At 40.0% G+C, this 17399-nt stretch overlaps 1 protein-coding gene across 1 annotated transcript; it reads right to left on the reverse strand.

Annotated features, from left to right (window-relative positions):
• Window positions 1-2: 2 nt before the first annotated feature.
• Window positions 3-16524, reverse strand: LOC131951640 (uncharacterized). Its single transcript, XM_059313982.1, has 13 exons — window positions 15681-16524; window positions 14614-14646; window positions 14220-14400; window positions 11858-12084; window positions 10872-11138; window positions 9491-9661; window positions 7263-7448; window positions 4076-4275; window positions 3373-3493; window positions 2294-2446; window positions 1216-1560; window positions 49-425; window positions 3-17 (listed from the first exon to the last, which is right to left on the reverse strand). The coding sequence occupies exons 1-13, from the start codon at window positions 16522-16524 to the stop codon at window positions 3-5; spliced, it is 3120 nt and encodes a 1039-aa protein (XP_059169965.1).
• Window positions 16525-17399: the final 875 nt, after the last annotated feature.

Consider the following 17399-nt stretch of genomic DNA (forward strand, 5'->3'; position numbering starts at 1 on the left):
ATCTAACTTCGACTCACCTGGTACAAGAAACAGCTCCAGGTCAGCCACCAAATCCTCTCTCATCCCCAAATCAGGCACCGCCGTTAACACCTGGCACCGGAAGACGCTCCCGTTCAGGCGAGGTGGCACCAGGTACTCCCCCACCTGGCTGCTCATGCACGAGCTCACCTGGACAGTGGACACGTTGGAGAACGGCACCGTCTGGAACTGTGTCTGACCCCGTGGTTTCTGCTGCAGGATTAACGTCCCCTCGGGGAACCCTACCTGCGCCTCACACCTGATGGTGGTGGGGTTCGCGTTCCCCGCCATAGTGTCCCCTCCCAGCATGTTCCCTGATAAAGTCTCACCCCCAACCGTGTTCCCTGATAGTGAGTCTCCTCCCACGATGTTCCCTTTGAGACTGATAACTGGGGTCTTGGTCCGTTCTGAAAATAACAGTTAATGAATTTATAATGTTGTTTTTTTTGATGATTTAAAAACGATTATTGTTTAAGGTTAACAATAAAACAACATATATAGTTAGTTAAATCTAGGTATGTATATTCAGCTGCATTCATTCTAAGCTGGACATGCTTTACCCGTTAGTTTTCTGAAGTTCATCTGAAGTTCATGTTTATATTCTGGAAATGTAGATTGGAGTGTACATGGGAGCAGGGCCTAAGCAAGTAGAGCGCTAGGCTGCTAACCCAAATGTCTCGAGTTCGAATCCGGGTCCAAGTCAGTAGAACGTTCCTGAATCCACCCAGTTCTGAAGGATACTTAGCTCACGCTAGGGAAAGTAAAGGCGCCTGGGCAAAGTGCTGATCACACCTTCCCTTCATATGCCGAGGTCACAGAAACATATGAACTCTACTTCTGTTGGCTAATGGATCGCTAAGTCCAAAGAGGATTCTTTACGTAATATCCAACTTCCGTTTTCTAAAATCCCTACACTGTCCCCAGCGGCCCACCGGATATTTTTCCCGACTCACTCAACCTTTGTCTATGCATTACCAATAGCTAAGAATAAACATTATAACTACAGGTATCTCTTTGAGTTAGTATCTGCTCGATGTATGTATACAAGAAGTATGTATGTCTACAGAAGAACTTTTCTGCTTTGTTTAGCCAACTTTAATCGAAACTCTTTTAAAGGCTTACTTCAAATTTATTTGTAAAGTTGATTACTAAAGCTTTCAGCTCACTGAGTTAAAATAAACAAGATATTGAGCTTACCATACACCTTAAGCTCTGCAGCTCTCTGTATGCTCCCACTCGGGGTTTGAACCCTACACGTGTACCTCCCAGCGTCGGAGCACTTCAGCTCGTAAATCCAAATTTCCAGAACATTCTGCGACGTCAGGGAGCGGAAGTAAGCCAGGGCGCGCCCGCCCATGTTTAGGTCCAGCCATGTCGGGTGTTTTTGGGCCGACACGGTTATGACGTCACGTGAGGCGGTGGATGACGTCATCTTGGCGATGGTGATGTTGGACCAGATGACAGAGGTACTGACCGAACAATGAAGACGAGTGAGGTCTTTGTTGATGACGCCGGTTGTGGTTTCGAAGATGACATCAGGAGCTTAAAAATTTAAGAAAAAACGTTTTCATTTGTAAAAACAATTTCATTGAAATACACATAATTTAAAAATTAGGGGTTTAAAAACAACAATTATGTGTTTCCGTCTTATTCGCTGATTTTTATTACGGACATAACGATAGCCTCAGAATTCCTAAGCCGAATAGATCTAAATCCTTGATGTCAACCGCGAATTTCAGTTTATTTATTTTTGGTGGATGGCACTAGACTGCTAACCCGAAAGTCTTGAGTTCGAACATGGTGCTAACAGTAGAACTTTCCAGAGTCCACCCAGCTCTGATGGTTACCTAACTAAAGGCAGCTAGACATATGGCTGACCCCCGATCTTATTGTAACAGATAAACTCTACTTCACCTGCCCCATGTGTCTTTGTCACAAACAGGAAAAGATGACATGTGAACGAATTTAGGAATTGTGTTTATTGATGACATGTTGGATTGAGCCAAAGAATCGTACTAGTTATTTCAGGTCAGCAAATATAATCTACCAAGCCACAACTCTGTTTTAATTACTAATTATAGAAGAACTACCAACGCTTATAATAACAGGTTTAAAATTTTTGAAATAGTTAATTAGAAGAAAAAAATCAAGACCCATGTGCTAGCAGAGGCGTAGCGATTGAGGGGCGGGGAGTTACATATTGAAAGTTTGTCCCCGGGCGGCGGGAGGGGTCACGACGCCTCTGTGTGCTAGCACCAATGGAGCCATGACTTACCGGCTAGACCACACCGCTCGTACACGTTGTTGTTGGTCTGGTTGCTAGGACACGAGACAACGGCTGGTCTGTCGTCCAGACACTGGACAAGGAGGGAGCAGTTGTAGGGGTGTGGTAGGAGGCTGGCGTTGCTGGCACCGTCACATATGTTGGCTGGGATGTAGGGATAATCTCGGGATTAAAGGATGCTTAAATCGTTAAAGATTAGCATGACAACTGTACTATCTACACTAACATATGGACCAATGTATTTTTGTATATGGTCTAATATGACAACTTTACATTATACTAAACCGAATGGACCAATTTACTTTTTATTAGACATAATATGACATTACTACTTTCTACCTAACCGAATAGACTCATTTATTTTTTTATTATAACTAACATAACCATTTAATTTATACTCAACCGAATATACCAATTTACTTCTTGTTAGACTCAACAGTAGTCGTTACATTACTTAAACAAACACAGTTCTCTGAGTTAACTCTCGTACTTTATTCTTATATAAAGACAGCTCAGACGACACGTCCTGTCTCTGACTCTACGTTTCGTTAACTGCCTCACAGGTAGGCTACACATCAGCTACACATCAACTACACGGTAAACACTGAGTATACAAGGGATGTTACCACGATGTACTTTATAACAAAGGGACGTAAAGATACTTACAAGACATAACGTAACATGTAAACTTTACTTTCCACTATACTCGAAACTAAGTTTTATTAGACTTAGCATCGGGGCTTACAATTTGGGTGACCAGCCATTAAAACTTGACATTTGAAGTTACCAGTCATTAAATCTTGACATTTGAAGTTACCAGTCATTAAAACTTGACATTTAAAGTTACCAGCCATTAAAACTTGACATTTGAATTCCAAGCCATTAAAACTTGACATTTGAAGTTACCAGTCATTAAAACTTGACATTTAAAGTTACCAGCCATTAAAACTTGACATTTAAAGTTACTACCCACTCGAATTAACTTTATCCTATTGCTTCCAATTATTATTTTTTACATATAAATTAACCCTATGAAAAGGTTACTACTTTTATGATGTTCAACTATTCACCTTGGATGACCTGCATGACTTGTTGATCTATCAAACTATGTTGGTCTGTCATCTTTAGCTCACAGGTAAGCTCTGCACCGTGGACGGCCATGGACGGTTGGTAGTTGTTTACCTTGTGAATCTGTAGACAAAAAACGGAGCTCATCGAAAGTCTGGAAGATAACTAGAATCTTCCCTTTTTTTACTCGTGTCCGTTTCATCTACCTAAACATCTATAAAGTCAACTACTAGCTTCATGAATTGTACGTATTAAAATTTTTATTTTTACAAACAAAGTAAGTTATAAATATGTATGCAAATTGCATTGTATTTCTTATCAGAGTTTCTTCCAGGTAACTCTTCGGGGGAGCTCCGTCCTTCCCGAGAAAGTCTACCGCCCCCCTGAACGAAATTGAATGTTTTTTCCAGGCATCTCTTCGGAAAGGGGGGGGGGTCGAAGAAAGTCTACCTTCCCCCGAACGAAAGGGAATTTATATAGAAAATATATACTATATATATATATATATATATATATATATATATATATATATATATATATATATATATATATATATGGTTCCATGACAAATGATCTCAGTACAAATGATCTCAGACAAAATATCTCAGACAAAATATCTCACGGACAAATGATCTCAGGACAAATGATCTCAGGACAAATGATCTCAAGGATCTGTTAAGTATTTATAAATTCTACTTTATTTACCATGGTCAGGGTACATCCGTTTGGCCTAGTTTCGACATCTGTAGGCAGGCTATGGGACAAGGAGCTGTTTGGGAGCTTAACTGAGAGAGTTAGCTCCCATGGTGGGTAGCCCGTGTCGGCTTCACAAGTGATAGGTGCTGGTAGGTTCGTGTTGGCGATGACGTTTAGTGGGATGGTCAGTCTTGGGGGAGATGGTGGTACTGAAATAGATGGGGGATGGTTAGTCTTGGGGTGATGGTGGTACTGAAATAGATGGGGGGGGGTGGTTAGTTTTTTTACGAGATGGGGTATGGTTAGTTTTGGGGGTGATGGTGATACTGAAATAAATGGGGGGATGGTTAGTTTTTTAGCAAATGGGGGATGGTCAGTCTTGGGAATGATGGTGGTACTGAAATAGATAGGGGATGGTTAGTCTAAGGAGTGACGGTGGTACTGAAGTAAATGGGGGATGGTTAGTTTTTTAAGAAATGGGCAATGGTCAGTCTTGGGGGTGATGGTGGTATTGAAATAAATGGGGGGGGGGATGGTAAGTTTTGAGGTGATGGTGGTACTAACATAGATGGGGGATGGTTAGTTATGGAGTGATGGTGGTACTAACATAGATGGGGGATGGTCAGTCTTTGGTTGATTGCGCTAATGAAATAGATGGGGGATGGTTAGTCTAGGGAGTGACGGTGGTACTGAAATAGATGCGGGAAGTTTAGTCTTTGGGGAGAGGGCGGGTACTGAAATAGATGGGGGATGGTCAGTCTTGGAGGTGATGGTGGAAGGTCAGTCTTGGGAGAGATGGTGGTACTGTAATTGATGGAGGATGGTTATTCTTGGGAGAGATGGTGGTACTGAAATAGATGGGGGATGGGTTAGTCTTTAGCGAGATTGTATAGACACCGAAAAAGTAAGATGGCGTTTTATTGAGGGTGTTGATGTTTAATAATGAATGGTTCATTGAGTTGTCGCTAGTTGAAGGTGTTTTTTTTTCTTCTTCTTCTTCTTCGTTCTTAATTATTAGTGTTGCAGGTGATCGAGATTTATCTGCCAGTGCGTATGCACTCGAGACTTTGTTCGAATTTATCAACCATGAGCTTTTTGCCTACTCGACCACGCCTCCAACACAATTAAGCGTTACGTGTCAACTGGTTATGCGCCATTGAGGCCATTGACTCCGATTTCAGCCTGCTTTTCGTTTTGGATTTGCTTCCATAGCCTTTGTCCAACCAAGAACAAACTACAAGGCAGCAGTTGTTTGATTTTGGAGTTGTCTCTCCTAGAAGAGTGGCTGTCCCCAGCTAACGAGCCTCATCTGCCCGGGGGTTCGAACTCGAGACTTTTCGGTTTAGCAACCATGAGCTTTACCGACTCGACCACGCCGACCCCAACTGTTTTTTTTTATTTTGTTCGTTGTTTGATTATGCGTATTGTATTGAAGAAAGTTGGAAGCTGTAATTAAGGTATATTGATGTGGCAGGCCCATACAACAAACTGTGGTGTTAATTATAAACAATATACCTCACGCATAAGTTGTCATAACATTTTATTGTTCGCCGAAACTTTCGGCCTGCTTAAGATTTTTTTGTGTTCCAGATATTTTTAACCCAAAGCTTAGCCATAACTATACACATTAAAAAAATGTGTAGCCAGAATCTTAAAAAAAGGAATTGCAAATGCGATCAATATTCATTCAATTATATAACACACATCCTAATGTAAACAGTTATCAGCGCCAGTGGCGTACCCAGGTACGTCTCAAGGGGGGGTTCCAATTTTTACCCGGGGACCCCCTCATACTTTATATATATATATATATACCGAGAGGTCTTCAACCAACTAAAAAATGTTTGGGGTTTGGGAGATTTAACCCTTAGAATAAAAATCCGGATCTTAAACACACTAGTAAAACCTGTTTTACTCTATGGAGCCGAGACATGGAGAATAACTGCTATAAATAAGAAGAAAATACAATCATTTATAAACGCATGTCTCAGAAAGATCCTGCGAATTCGCTGGCCTAAAACCATCAGAAATGATGTTCTATGGCAACGGACAAATCAACTGCCAGTGGAAGTAGAGATCCTCCAGAGAAAATGGAAATGGATTGGTCACACACTCAGGAAGCCTGTATCCAGCATAACAAGACAGGCCCTCACCTGGAATCCACAAGGCAGGAGGAAGAGAGGCAGACCAAGAAAGACCTGGAGACGTGACCTGGAAGAAGACACCAAGAAGATTGGATACACCTGGGGACAGTTGGAGAGACTAGCCCTGGACAGAGACGTCTGGAAAGCTCTTGTCAGCGGCCTATGTCCCAGTAGGGACGACAGGCAAACATGACATGATATACCGAGAGGTCTACGGGGGGAGGGGGTTATGACCCCCTTAACCCCCCCCCCCCCCCCCGCCTACGCCACTGATCAGCGCATACTCAGACATAGTTTGGCAATAAAAAACAAACAAAGGTATTGATAAACCAAGGGAATCCACTCAAATATCTATTATGATATTTACACACAAAAACGACCCCAATAACCCCAGCTCTATCGCCATTATATTCAGACCTCTATGTTTAAACACATAGATTTTATCATGAGGAAAATGTAAAGCAAGCTCAGCCAAACGAAACCCATGACGTCATAACACCAACCGTACTGCATGTATTAATATTCATCGGCTATAAACTAAACAGATTTCCATAATTTGATACAAGATTTTTCAATTTACGAACCACCTGTTGTTTACAAGTAAGTGTCACTTGTATCCTGTTGTTAATGTCTCGCCTCACACCTGGAATCAATACATTACCACACACCTGTTCTCACTATCTCACCAGTCATGTGTATATATCTCACTCACACCTGAAATCAATACCTTACCACCCTGTTGTCACAACCTCACCAGTCTAGTGTACCTATTATATCACCTCATACCTGGAATCAATACTTTACCCCCCCCCCCCACCACAGATGCTGCCTCACCTCACATCTGTACTCACTAACTCACCTGTCACCTGTACCTAATATATCAACTCACATCTGTACTCACCAACTCACCAACTCACCTGTCACCGGTACCTACTATCTCACCACACACCTGTACTCAGCAACTCACCTGTACCTACTATCTCACCACACACCTGTACTCAGCAACTCACCTGTACCTACTATCTCACCTCACACCTGTAGCACCAACTCACCTGTGATCTCGAGTCTACCTATCCTGGAAATCCTGGCACCCGACGCCTCTGTCACCGTACACTCCACGTAGCCGTCGTCATGGCAACTGAGCTTGGACAGGGTCAGCTTTATGGTAATCCTAGCATCGCTGACGTCATAATAGGCCCTGGACCGGTCAATGTACGACCCACTAACTGTAGTCAGACCTGGGAACAATGAGATTTATTACGACTTTTTAATTACTGATTAATTATTTATATAGTTTATACAATTAGTAAACATGTATTTACATTTGGTGCTACTTTTTTTATTAATGACTTTACAGTAGTAAATTATTTTGAAAATTTGGACAAAAACAATATAAGAAATAAGACTTAATTTCAAAGCTGGCCGTTGGCAGATGAATGGCCACTATATGGCCCCTAGTACATGGTTGGCCAGTAGTACATTGTTGGCCACTAGTACATATGTTGGCCACTAGTAAATATTTATCCACTAGTACATGGTTGGCCACTAGTAAATTGTTGGCCACTAGTACATGTGTGGCCTCTAGTACATGGTTGGCCACTCTAGTACATTGTTGGCCTCTAGTACATGGTTGGCCACTAGTACATGGTTGGCCTCTAGTACATGGTTGGCCACTAGTACATGGTTGGCCACTCTAGTACATTGTTGGCCACTAGTACATGGTTGGCCACTAGTACATGGTTGGCCTCTAGTACATTGTTGGCCACTAGTACATGTGTGGCCTCTAGTACATGGTTGGCCACTCTAGTACATTGTTGGCCACTAGTACATGGTTGGCCACTAGTACATGGTTGGCCTCTAGTACATGGTTGGCCACCAGTACATGGTTGGCCACTAGTACATGGTTGGCCACTAGTACATGGTTGGCCACTAGTACATGGTTGGCCTCTAGTACATTGTTGGCCACTAGTACATGTGTGGCCTCTAGTACATGGTTGGCCACTAGTACATGTGTGGCCTCTAGTACATTGTTGGCCCCTAGTACATGTGTGGCCTCTAGTACATGGTTGGCCACTAGTACATTGTTGGCCTCTAGTACATAGTTGGCCACTAGTACATGGTTGGCCACTAGTATATGTTTGGTCTCTAGTACACGGCCGAAAAATTTTTCTTTACTACCACGACGCCAATCAACAACCCGAGTCATTAAAATATCAATAAACTTGATTTACTCGGTTGAACATGTCACCTATCAAGTTCATCAGGTACTCGAAGTTTCGCTTCACTGACATTGACGGGATGAAAGAGTGGATGTGGGTGGAGACATGAATCAGGTGCGCACATACTGAGGGTATGAACACCTGGTGTTTATGGTGACAGAAAGCGGTGTTTACAGGTGTTTCATTAAAATGTGTTTTTTTTTCCAGATGTGTGGTGGTGTCTTGTTTAATATTTGTGTCTCAGTTGTGGAGAGGTGTGTGAAATTCGGTTACATTATAATGACTGGTTTTTAGAATCGATTTACTAGTATGTGATTTGTTTATGTATATTTAAGTTGGGCAGGGAAGAGTTTCTGTAGAACATCCGAGATATCCTTTAGATTTTAAAATCCGGCATCCTGTTGGCGTAGAGCATTCCAGAACCAACGTGGATTGAATACGTATCTGACGTAGCGTGGCGAAACAATCAGCACTGCCGATTGTTCATAAATCACACCCTGGTTATTAAGCAGATTGTACCCCCCCCCCTATTGGCACACGCGGTTAGACAAAGCTAGACACAACTTCGGTTAAATAATGTCCGAAATTTCCGCCCGCTAACACCCTCCATTAAACAAGATATTGTTACAAAGTATGTTTTGATAAGGTGGTTTTTTTTTTAATAACTTAATAAACATAAAATAAATAATACTATTTTGAGCATTTTTACCTCCCCCACCCCTCCCTACTTTCGCCAAACACGGCCGAATAAGAGTGCACACTACCTCCGTTATGAGGTTGTGGCTTCGTTTATAGTTTGTCCTTTGGTTACCAGGAGATTATATACAATTACAGTGAATAACCTACCATACGTACTTTCATATACACGTAGGTCAGTAGTTAGTGCTGAACAGCCCCAGAAAAACGGCAGTCATGTAATGAACTAATTTTCCCTTGTAAAATTAAAGATTAGTACTAAATCTGCCTAGTCTTTCGACATTCAAATATTGATTTAAAAAAAAAATAATTGGACAACCGATCAATTTTAACGAAGGCGCTAATGAAGAAAATTACAAATGTACCGCTGGGGTCAAGTCTCAGGAGTTTCTGACGAGTTGTCGCACTTGTCGTCTCGTCGGCCAGTGACGTATGCCACAAGATGACGTCAGTCCAAGATGTGGGGTTGTAGACGTCACAGGAGATGGTGACGGCCACGCTGCTGATGTTGGCTGTGATGTTGGACACGGAGAGTGCTGTGGTGACAGGGTGGTTGAAAGGTTGAGGTCAATTGGATGAAAATATTTTATTAATTGTGGTGATTGAAAGGTTGAGGTCAATTGGATGAAAATATTTCAATGATTGTGGTGGTTGAAAAGTTGAGGTCAATTGGATGAAAATATTTTATTAATTGTGGTGATTGAAAGGTTGAGGTCAATTGGATGAAAATATTTTAATAATTGTGGGGTTTGAAAATTTGAGGTCAACTGGATGAAAATATTTCAATAATTGTGGGGTTTGAAAAGTTGAGGTCAATTGGATGAAAATATTTTAATGATTGTGGTGTTTGAAAAGTTGAGGTTTAATTGGATTTAAATATATTTTAATAATTGTGGTGTTTGAAAAGTTGAGGTTAATTGATGTAAATATTTTAATAATTGCGATGTTGAAAGATACAAACTGGGGCTATAATGTGTAAACACACACCAGCTAATAATGCATATCTCTTATATAAATTGTACATAAACATTAATCTAAACTTGACAAGTAATTATTTAATCGATCGATCTATTGTGTTATTGGTAAGTTCTTTACTCGATTTACCTTATGGGCAGTTATATTTTCATGCTTGAAAATTGTATTTAAAACAAGTGTTTTGGTTTAAGGGCCGATCTTTTGAGGAAAAACTACACACATTGACTGTATTTAGACACTCACACTACTTAGATTCTTATAGCTCATGTTTTTCAAGCATGCTCGTTGGGCATTTAGATTTTTTTTAATTAGTTATGACACATGATAAGTTGATCTGTACATTGCAATAGCCTTTTCATACCAGCGTTTATCTGTTTTTCTTGCACGGGAATGTGAAAGGGTTGTGTTGTAAGTGGAGTTCATACGTTTCTTGACCTGCACGTATCTTGACATATAAAGGGATAATGTGGTCAGCATTATGCACAGCCGCCTTTACATTTCCTAACGTGAATTGGGTACCCATCAGAGTTGGGTGGACTCAGGGACGTTCCACTAGCTTGAGCCAGGATGCGAACTCGGAACTATCGGGTTAGCAGTTTAGCGCTCCACCGCTAGGTCACACCGTCTAGCAGTGTTTACCTATGATTACTTGAATAAGGTACCAAAAAGAGGTGGACGAATTTTTATTTAGCAAGACCTTTTCTCTTGGTTTCCATGTCAGTAAACGTGTGCCCTACCACTGGGCCACCAAGTCTTCTACATCACTCTTACTTGTGAACGGCTGAGTTGTGTCCCATTTCAAGGTTGTCGCCCTTGTATCGCTACCAGACTTTGTCGTACTTGGTGATGCTGTGGTCAGCGACTGTGGTCTGCTGGTGTCTGGGGCGGGGGTGGAGTCACGGGAGTCAGGCACACGACTCGACGCCAGGGTCAGGTCGTGGCTGGTGGTGGTGGGGGTGCCTGACACCAGGGGCGTCGACGTCACAGTTGTTCCTATGTCGGTGTGGTTGGTTCCTATCAAAGTGCTGGAAGTAGGTTCTAGACAAAGAACAAATTCACAGCAAACAATAGTTTATGTTTGGAAATGACAAATATTATACCGAAATCAAGACAAAGTTTGTACAAGTACATTTTTTTTTAAAATATTTGAGGTCCAAAAAAAAATATAAAAAATTGGAGGTCTATTGACTTGTTCAATGGTTAAATGCTAATCGCCACTATTGTAAACCTCATATTTTTATCTTCAACTTATGAGTCTTGCCCTATCATGAATTAAGCTAAAGTGACAAGGCCAGCAAATGGTTAGAAAATCAAAGTTTAAATGTTAATTTTTTTAGCGTCAAAATATTTTTATTTTTATTTTTAAAGACCCGCAAGGATTTACTGAATCAAATTAAATGGAACTGAGAAAATTCAAATGATCATAATGCAAAAATATATATTATAATAGTTTACGTCTCAAGATATTTAAATAAAATCAGTTAATTATTTGAACCCTCATGAATGGATTATCCAGTAATAGATTGTGGTGTTTAAAAACGAAGCCTAAGACCCTACCCCCCCCCCCCCCTCCCCAAATGCAGTAACCTTGAGTCTAGTTTTATTCTGTTCCGCAAAGCTAACAATTCCGGTTTTTTCAGACCACTAATTGGCTAGGATCTGAATTGTAGATTGTAAGTACAATAATGACAAACTAGTTGTTTCTACTAAACGGTTTGCCCAAATTAAGCAATTAATTATTTCTTTTTGGAAATTACCCAAATTATCAGCTTTAACTTCCGGTTTCTCGTGAATGGTTAAAAACTCCAACTTGGTCTCCGCGCATGACCGGCAGACGACATACTGGCCCAGCTGGATAGCGCCATCTAGCTTCCAATCAGGGGCGACCTCAGCAGACGTGATGACGTTCTCCACATCCTGGGGTGACTTGATCAGCCCCTCGTCCAGGAAAGTTATCGATGACGTAGCGTAGATACTTCCGTTCCTGCAGATAAAAGAAAAATATCTTTTCAACACCTGGTAAAAATTTCAACACCTGGTAGAAATTTCAACTTCTGGTAAAAATTTCAACACCTGGTAAAAATGAAAGTAATGAAAATATTTTCAAATAAGAATTATTTCAAACACAATTATTTGTTTTAAAAAAGCGCATACAATCTTAAAATGTTACAATAAAGTATTGAGCTTTAGTTTTAGATGGTATTGATATCCTAACCATTGTCTGAACCCTTGGAAAATATTTAATCTTAACCTTAGTCTTGAGTTGAGTATATTCTTAATCTTGAGCTTTAAAATTATCTTAACCCTGATTGTAATATTGACTTCTTACATTGAACATTTCGTAATTCGTGGACAATTTTTTAAAATATGACTGGTATATTATGTGCTGTGAAGTAATTATTTTGTTCATTTTCAATAAATGGGATTATATTAATCACATTTCTTAAAGTCCTAAACTAAATTTTGCATCCTATGTGTGTTGAGAAAGAAGGATGCACATAATATGTAGGCAAATAGACGTAAAAATCGATATATTAATGCTACTACTGATTATTTTTCATCTTCGACTAGTTTATTTGACAAAGCATCTCGCTAAAATTTGAACAATTTGTACCAACACTCACATACATTTTAGAACACGGCATGAAATAGTCGCTTGATGTATCGAAACATGAAGATGTCTATTGAGTTAGACATATACATAGCAACGTAAAGCATGAGAGCGGAAAAGGTCTTTAAAGACACCGAAAAAATATATATTAAGCTAAAGAGAACGAAGAACGGATGTACTTAAATTTTATGCGCTAACGGAAAAATTAATCAAGACTATCGATCTAATGTAGGAACGGTCGTTTGATTATGATCAATGTCGATCCACTGATGGTCATCTAATAAAGGTCTTTATTGTCGGTTATCTATTAAAGGTCAATAAAATGACCACTGATGTAATCTAATCAAGGTCAATATCAGTCCACTGATGGTCAATTTAATGAAGGTCAATGACAGTTTACAAATGGCCGGCTAGTGAAGGTCAAGGTCAGTCCACTGATGGTCATTTTAGTGATGGTGAATGTCAGTCCACTGATCCTCCATGTCTCTTTACCCTGAAGCTATTTCCCGTGTTTATCCAATCGTTTGATTGACACCTGTCATCCGTGACCTGTCATGCTTGACTGACCCCTGCTTGACCACAGAAACAACTAGAGCACAACCATCTAATACATTGCTGCTATAAATAACAGACTATAAATTTATCCTGTGTATACGTTTTACAACTTCATTTTCACCTTCACGGTAAGTTGAAGCTTTATATAAGGGGATACTTACAACACTGAAAGAATAAAACCATTTCAACGTAATCATCTAAATCTCAACAGTCGGTCTATGAGAAATGAATAATTTATGTTCTATGGTTAGTATAGAGGATTAAAAGTTAACCGTGTAGTTAGAGTTAGAGATAGTATCATCAAATTACGACACTGTAGCGCAAAGTTTGGGTTACTTTAAAAACTACAATGAAAAATAAGCTTGGCGTTATATAGATACTTTCGCATCGATTGTAGTTTTACATAACTAAAAAAACACAATGTTTTAACGCATACACATACACACACACACACACACATATATATATATATATATATATATATATATATATATATATATATATATATATATATATATATATATATATATATACATATATATATATATATATATATATATATATATATATATATATATATATATATATATATATATATATATATATATATATATATATATATAAAGAAACCTCATCCTGTACTGTAAATCACTCGGTCAACGCCGTATTTTATTCAGTACATAACCCCTTGACCTCCCGAACAATCCCAATAGTAGTTCCCCTTTTCTTTGCCTGACGTATGATATTTTTTTTTCTACTCTCTGTCCAACTTCTCTGCCCCCAACCCAGACAGCCTTTAAAAAAATAATTTATGACGGTTCGCCCCCCCCCCCCCCTTAATTATTACACTACATTCCATCCCTGTCCTTGAAAGCAAGGATTATCCTTTCACAATCCCTTTATCCATGCGAGTAAGATTTACGACGCCCCCTACCCCTAAAACCCCACTTTACCTGAAGTAGAGCACTCTATTGCGGCTGTATACGGAAGACAAGCTTGACCGTTGAAACAGTTCGTCCAGCTCAATGGAGTAGGACGTGGCCAGGTTTTTGAAGGCATCGGATCCGGCTTGCAGTAAATCAACGTGGAAATCTCGATTCAAAATTTTTAGCGTCATGTTTGCCATGACAACGGCTGTGAGAGAAACGCAAAGGGAAAGAACTGTGAAACTAATAAAGGGAGGTAATTGGAAGTAAACTGTAATTTTGTGAAAGATAGCTGCAATAAAATGTAGTCTATTAAATCTCAACGTGGTTTTTATTTCACTTTTTTAAATTCTTCAATAAAAATTGAAAAAAAAATACATTTTCTAATATAAAAAATAAAATATTGATGAAGTAAACTTACAGTAATTTTGAAGTACTGGAGGTGGCAGTTTACCTGTAGATAATATCAATGTGAATATGCATACTTTGCTGTAGGTATAGTTTTTTTTTTAAATATAAGCTGGCATATTAGAAGATGAAGAGATTAAACGAGAGGATTAAGAAGGATGGATTAATGGATTATTGGGCCGATGGAAGGAAAGATTAATGTGGTAATAGTTTTTTTTGACAATTTTTAAGGGACACGTTACAGTGATAAAATATCACACCGGTAATTTAATTTCATGTAAAGTTATCTCAAGGACAAGATTTTCTAATTGTAACATATTTCAAGGTCTCTCTCTCACTTACACTCTCTTATTGGAATAATTACCCACCAAGTTGTTCGTTTTAGGACAGGCGCTAGCTGACGAGAGAAGTTGGAAAGTACCTGCAAACAGATCCCATTGCGCCTCTATCGATTATATACGGACAGTTTGAGAGAAAACAGTTATGTAGGATTTGCACCGCATTATTTGTTAAGTTAACAAATAGACTGACTCTACGTCACCTATACATTTCTCTCTAGAATCCCTAACCTGAGTATAAACCTTGATTTAACATTAGACAGACTTGATTTAACATTAGACAGACTTGACTTAACACTAGACAGACTTGACTTAACATTAGACAGACTTGCCTTAACATTAGACAGACTTGACTTAACATTAGACAGACTTGACTTAACATTAGACAGACTTGACTTAACATTAGACAGACTTGACTTAACATTAGACAGACTTGACTTAACATTAGACAGACTTGACTTAACATTAGACAGACTTAACATCAGACAGACTTGACTTAACATTAGACAGACTTGACTTAACATTAGACAGACTTGACTTAACATTAGACAGACTTAACATCAGACAAACTTGACTTAACATTAGACAGACTTGACTTAACATTAGACAGACTTGACTTAACATTTGACCGACTTGACTTAACATTAGACAGACTTGACTTAACATTAGACAGACTTGACTTAACATTAGACAGACTTGACTTAACATTAGAAAGACTTGACTTAACATTAGGCAGACTTACCCTGTGTTGTACCGAGAGTCGCGGCCAGTACTGTGGTAAGGACAGCCACAGCCACAATAAACATGACAATCAGCAGAAAAATTAAATGATGCCTTTTCCTTTTTCTGTGTTTCTCGTCAAAGTCCTCTCTCATCTTCGTGGATGATCCCTGCGGATTATCCATCTCCAAATAGGAATCGAACTCTGAACGTTGCTGGTATAAATACTGGCTGCTTTCACCCAGGCCATTGTTGTTATTATTATTATTATATTTTATAGAAAATGGAGGATAACTCGTACTCTTTAATCCATTATCTTTTCCAGGAGAGTTACGCTTCGTGGAGTCATTCTTTATTTTGTTTTTAGTTTTTGAACTGTTTCTTTTTTTCTCCGCGTTTTGATCCGATTTTTCATAAACGTTTCGGATTTTTTCGATGTTGTTTTTAATGGATATATCCAGATCGTCTAAGTTTTTGGGGAAACTGGACCGTTTGGGAACGGCGTTGTTGTTGTTGAAGTTGTACGAGCTAGGAGTCGGGCTAAGAGCGCGCTCCTCTAGACGGAAATCTACGTTGTGTTGTTGTGCGGTGCTTTGCAGCTTGGGATGTGTTTGTGAATGTTGGTGACGCCCCTGCTGGGTTTGATCTTTGTGTGGGGTGTATGAAGTTGGTTGGAGTTCAAGGCTAATCTGGGACACGTTCTGGTGTAGGTTTTTCGTCGAATCACTGTTCGTTAAATTTTTACCTGGTTGAGAGTTAATATGACCTTGAATGTACTCACGACTGGAGTATGGATTACTGGCTGCTCTTTGAGAATTGTTTCCTAAGGTGTCTTGTCTTCGGGTTTGGAGAGCTGGGTTAAACATCCACCCAGATCCGTAGCCAGGGTTCCCCAACTCCCCCCACCCAGGGGCGTAGCCAGTGTTCCCTAAATCCCCCCACCCAGGGCCGTAGCCCGCCTTCTTCTCCTCCCCTTTCTCCGCCTTGTCTTTCCTATGCCGCTTGTTTCTCCGGGTCGAGTTTTTAGTACTACTCGGCAAAGTCCCCGAGTGCCAGCGAAGACTTATCCCGCCGAAAGGACTGCCGGGAATTTCCGGCGCTTGTTCACGTTTCCGTGACGACGATTTCCGCAAACCGTGGAAGGATTTTCTGAACGGGTTTTCGTGTTGGTCGTCAGGTACCAAGTGTGGGATAGAGAGACCCGAGTCTAGGGAAGCGTGCAGGGACTGCAGACGAGAGGGAGGCTTCTGGTGTAGAGACACGTGTGGGAGAAAATGGTGAGGGGTCGACTCATCCTCGGGGTCACGGTGGAGGTCGTCAAGGTCACGGGAGGATAGACGGAAGTTGTTCGCCGGTACTTGCGGCTGGTTTAGCACCGTTTCCATGGAAACAGCACGAGGCACCTTGCTGCTGCTGCTGCCGTTAGCCCAAACGAGGCCGTGCCGAGGGTTTCTATGTGTGCTCATGTTTCAAGGTGTGCAGCGCCACCTACAAATACAACGGTGTAATACAGTCAATATCGCAGGTGAATGAATGAAATATTTTAGGTGCATAAAAATAAAGCAATTAAATATTCAAAAGTGTTTGACACAATTTCTTTATCAGTAATGAACACCACAAACATTTACGTTATTAATATAACAATATTAACCCACTTTAAAATACTACTATACCCACACATTTCACATAGTCAGAAGTCAATAATAAATCCTCCCTCGTTTAAAGCGGTCTTAATATGCGA

This window comes from Physella acuta, unplaced genomic scaffold (genome assembly GCF_028476545.2).
Source record: "Physella acuta isolate Inbredline_101_S28 unplaced genomic scaffold, ASM2847654v3 ptg000819l, whole genome shotgun sequence".
Taxonomy (NCBI): domain Eukaryota; kingdom Metazoa; phylum Mollusca; class Gastropoda; family Physidae; genus Physella; species Physella acuta.

Bases quoted from the DNA above. Each gene is read 5' to 3' on its own strand.
- LOC131951640 (XM_059313982.1), bottom strand. From the start codon at position 16,524: ATGTTTAACCCAGCTCTCCAAACCCGAAGACAAGACACCTTAGGAAAC. The intron at 14,647-15,680 runs GTAAGTCTGCCT...TATTATCTACAG, and splicing joins GACTCTCGGTACAACACAGG to GTAAACTGCCACCTCCAGTA. The intron at 2,447-3,372 runs GTGAATAGTTGA...CCTACATCCCAG, and splicing joins AGTCATGCAGGTCATCCAAG to CCAACATATGTGACGGTGCC.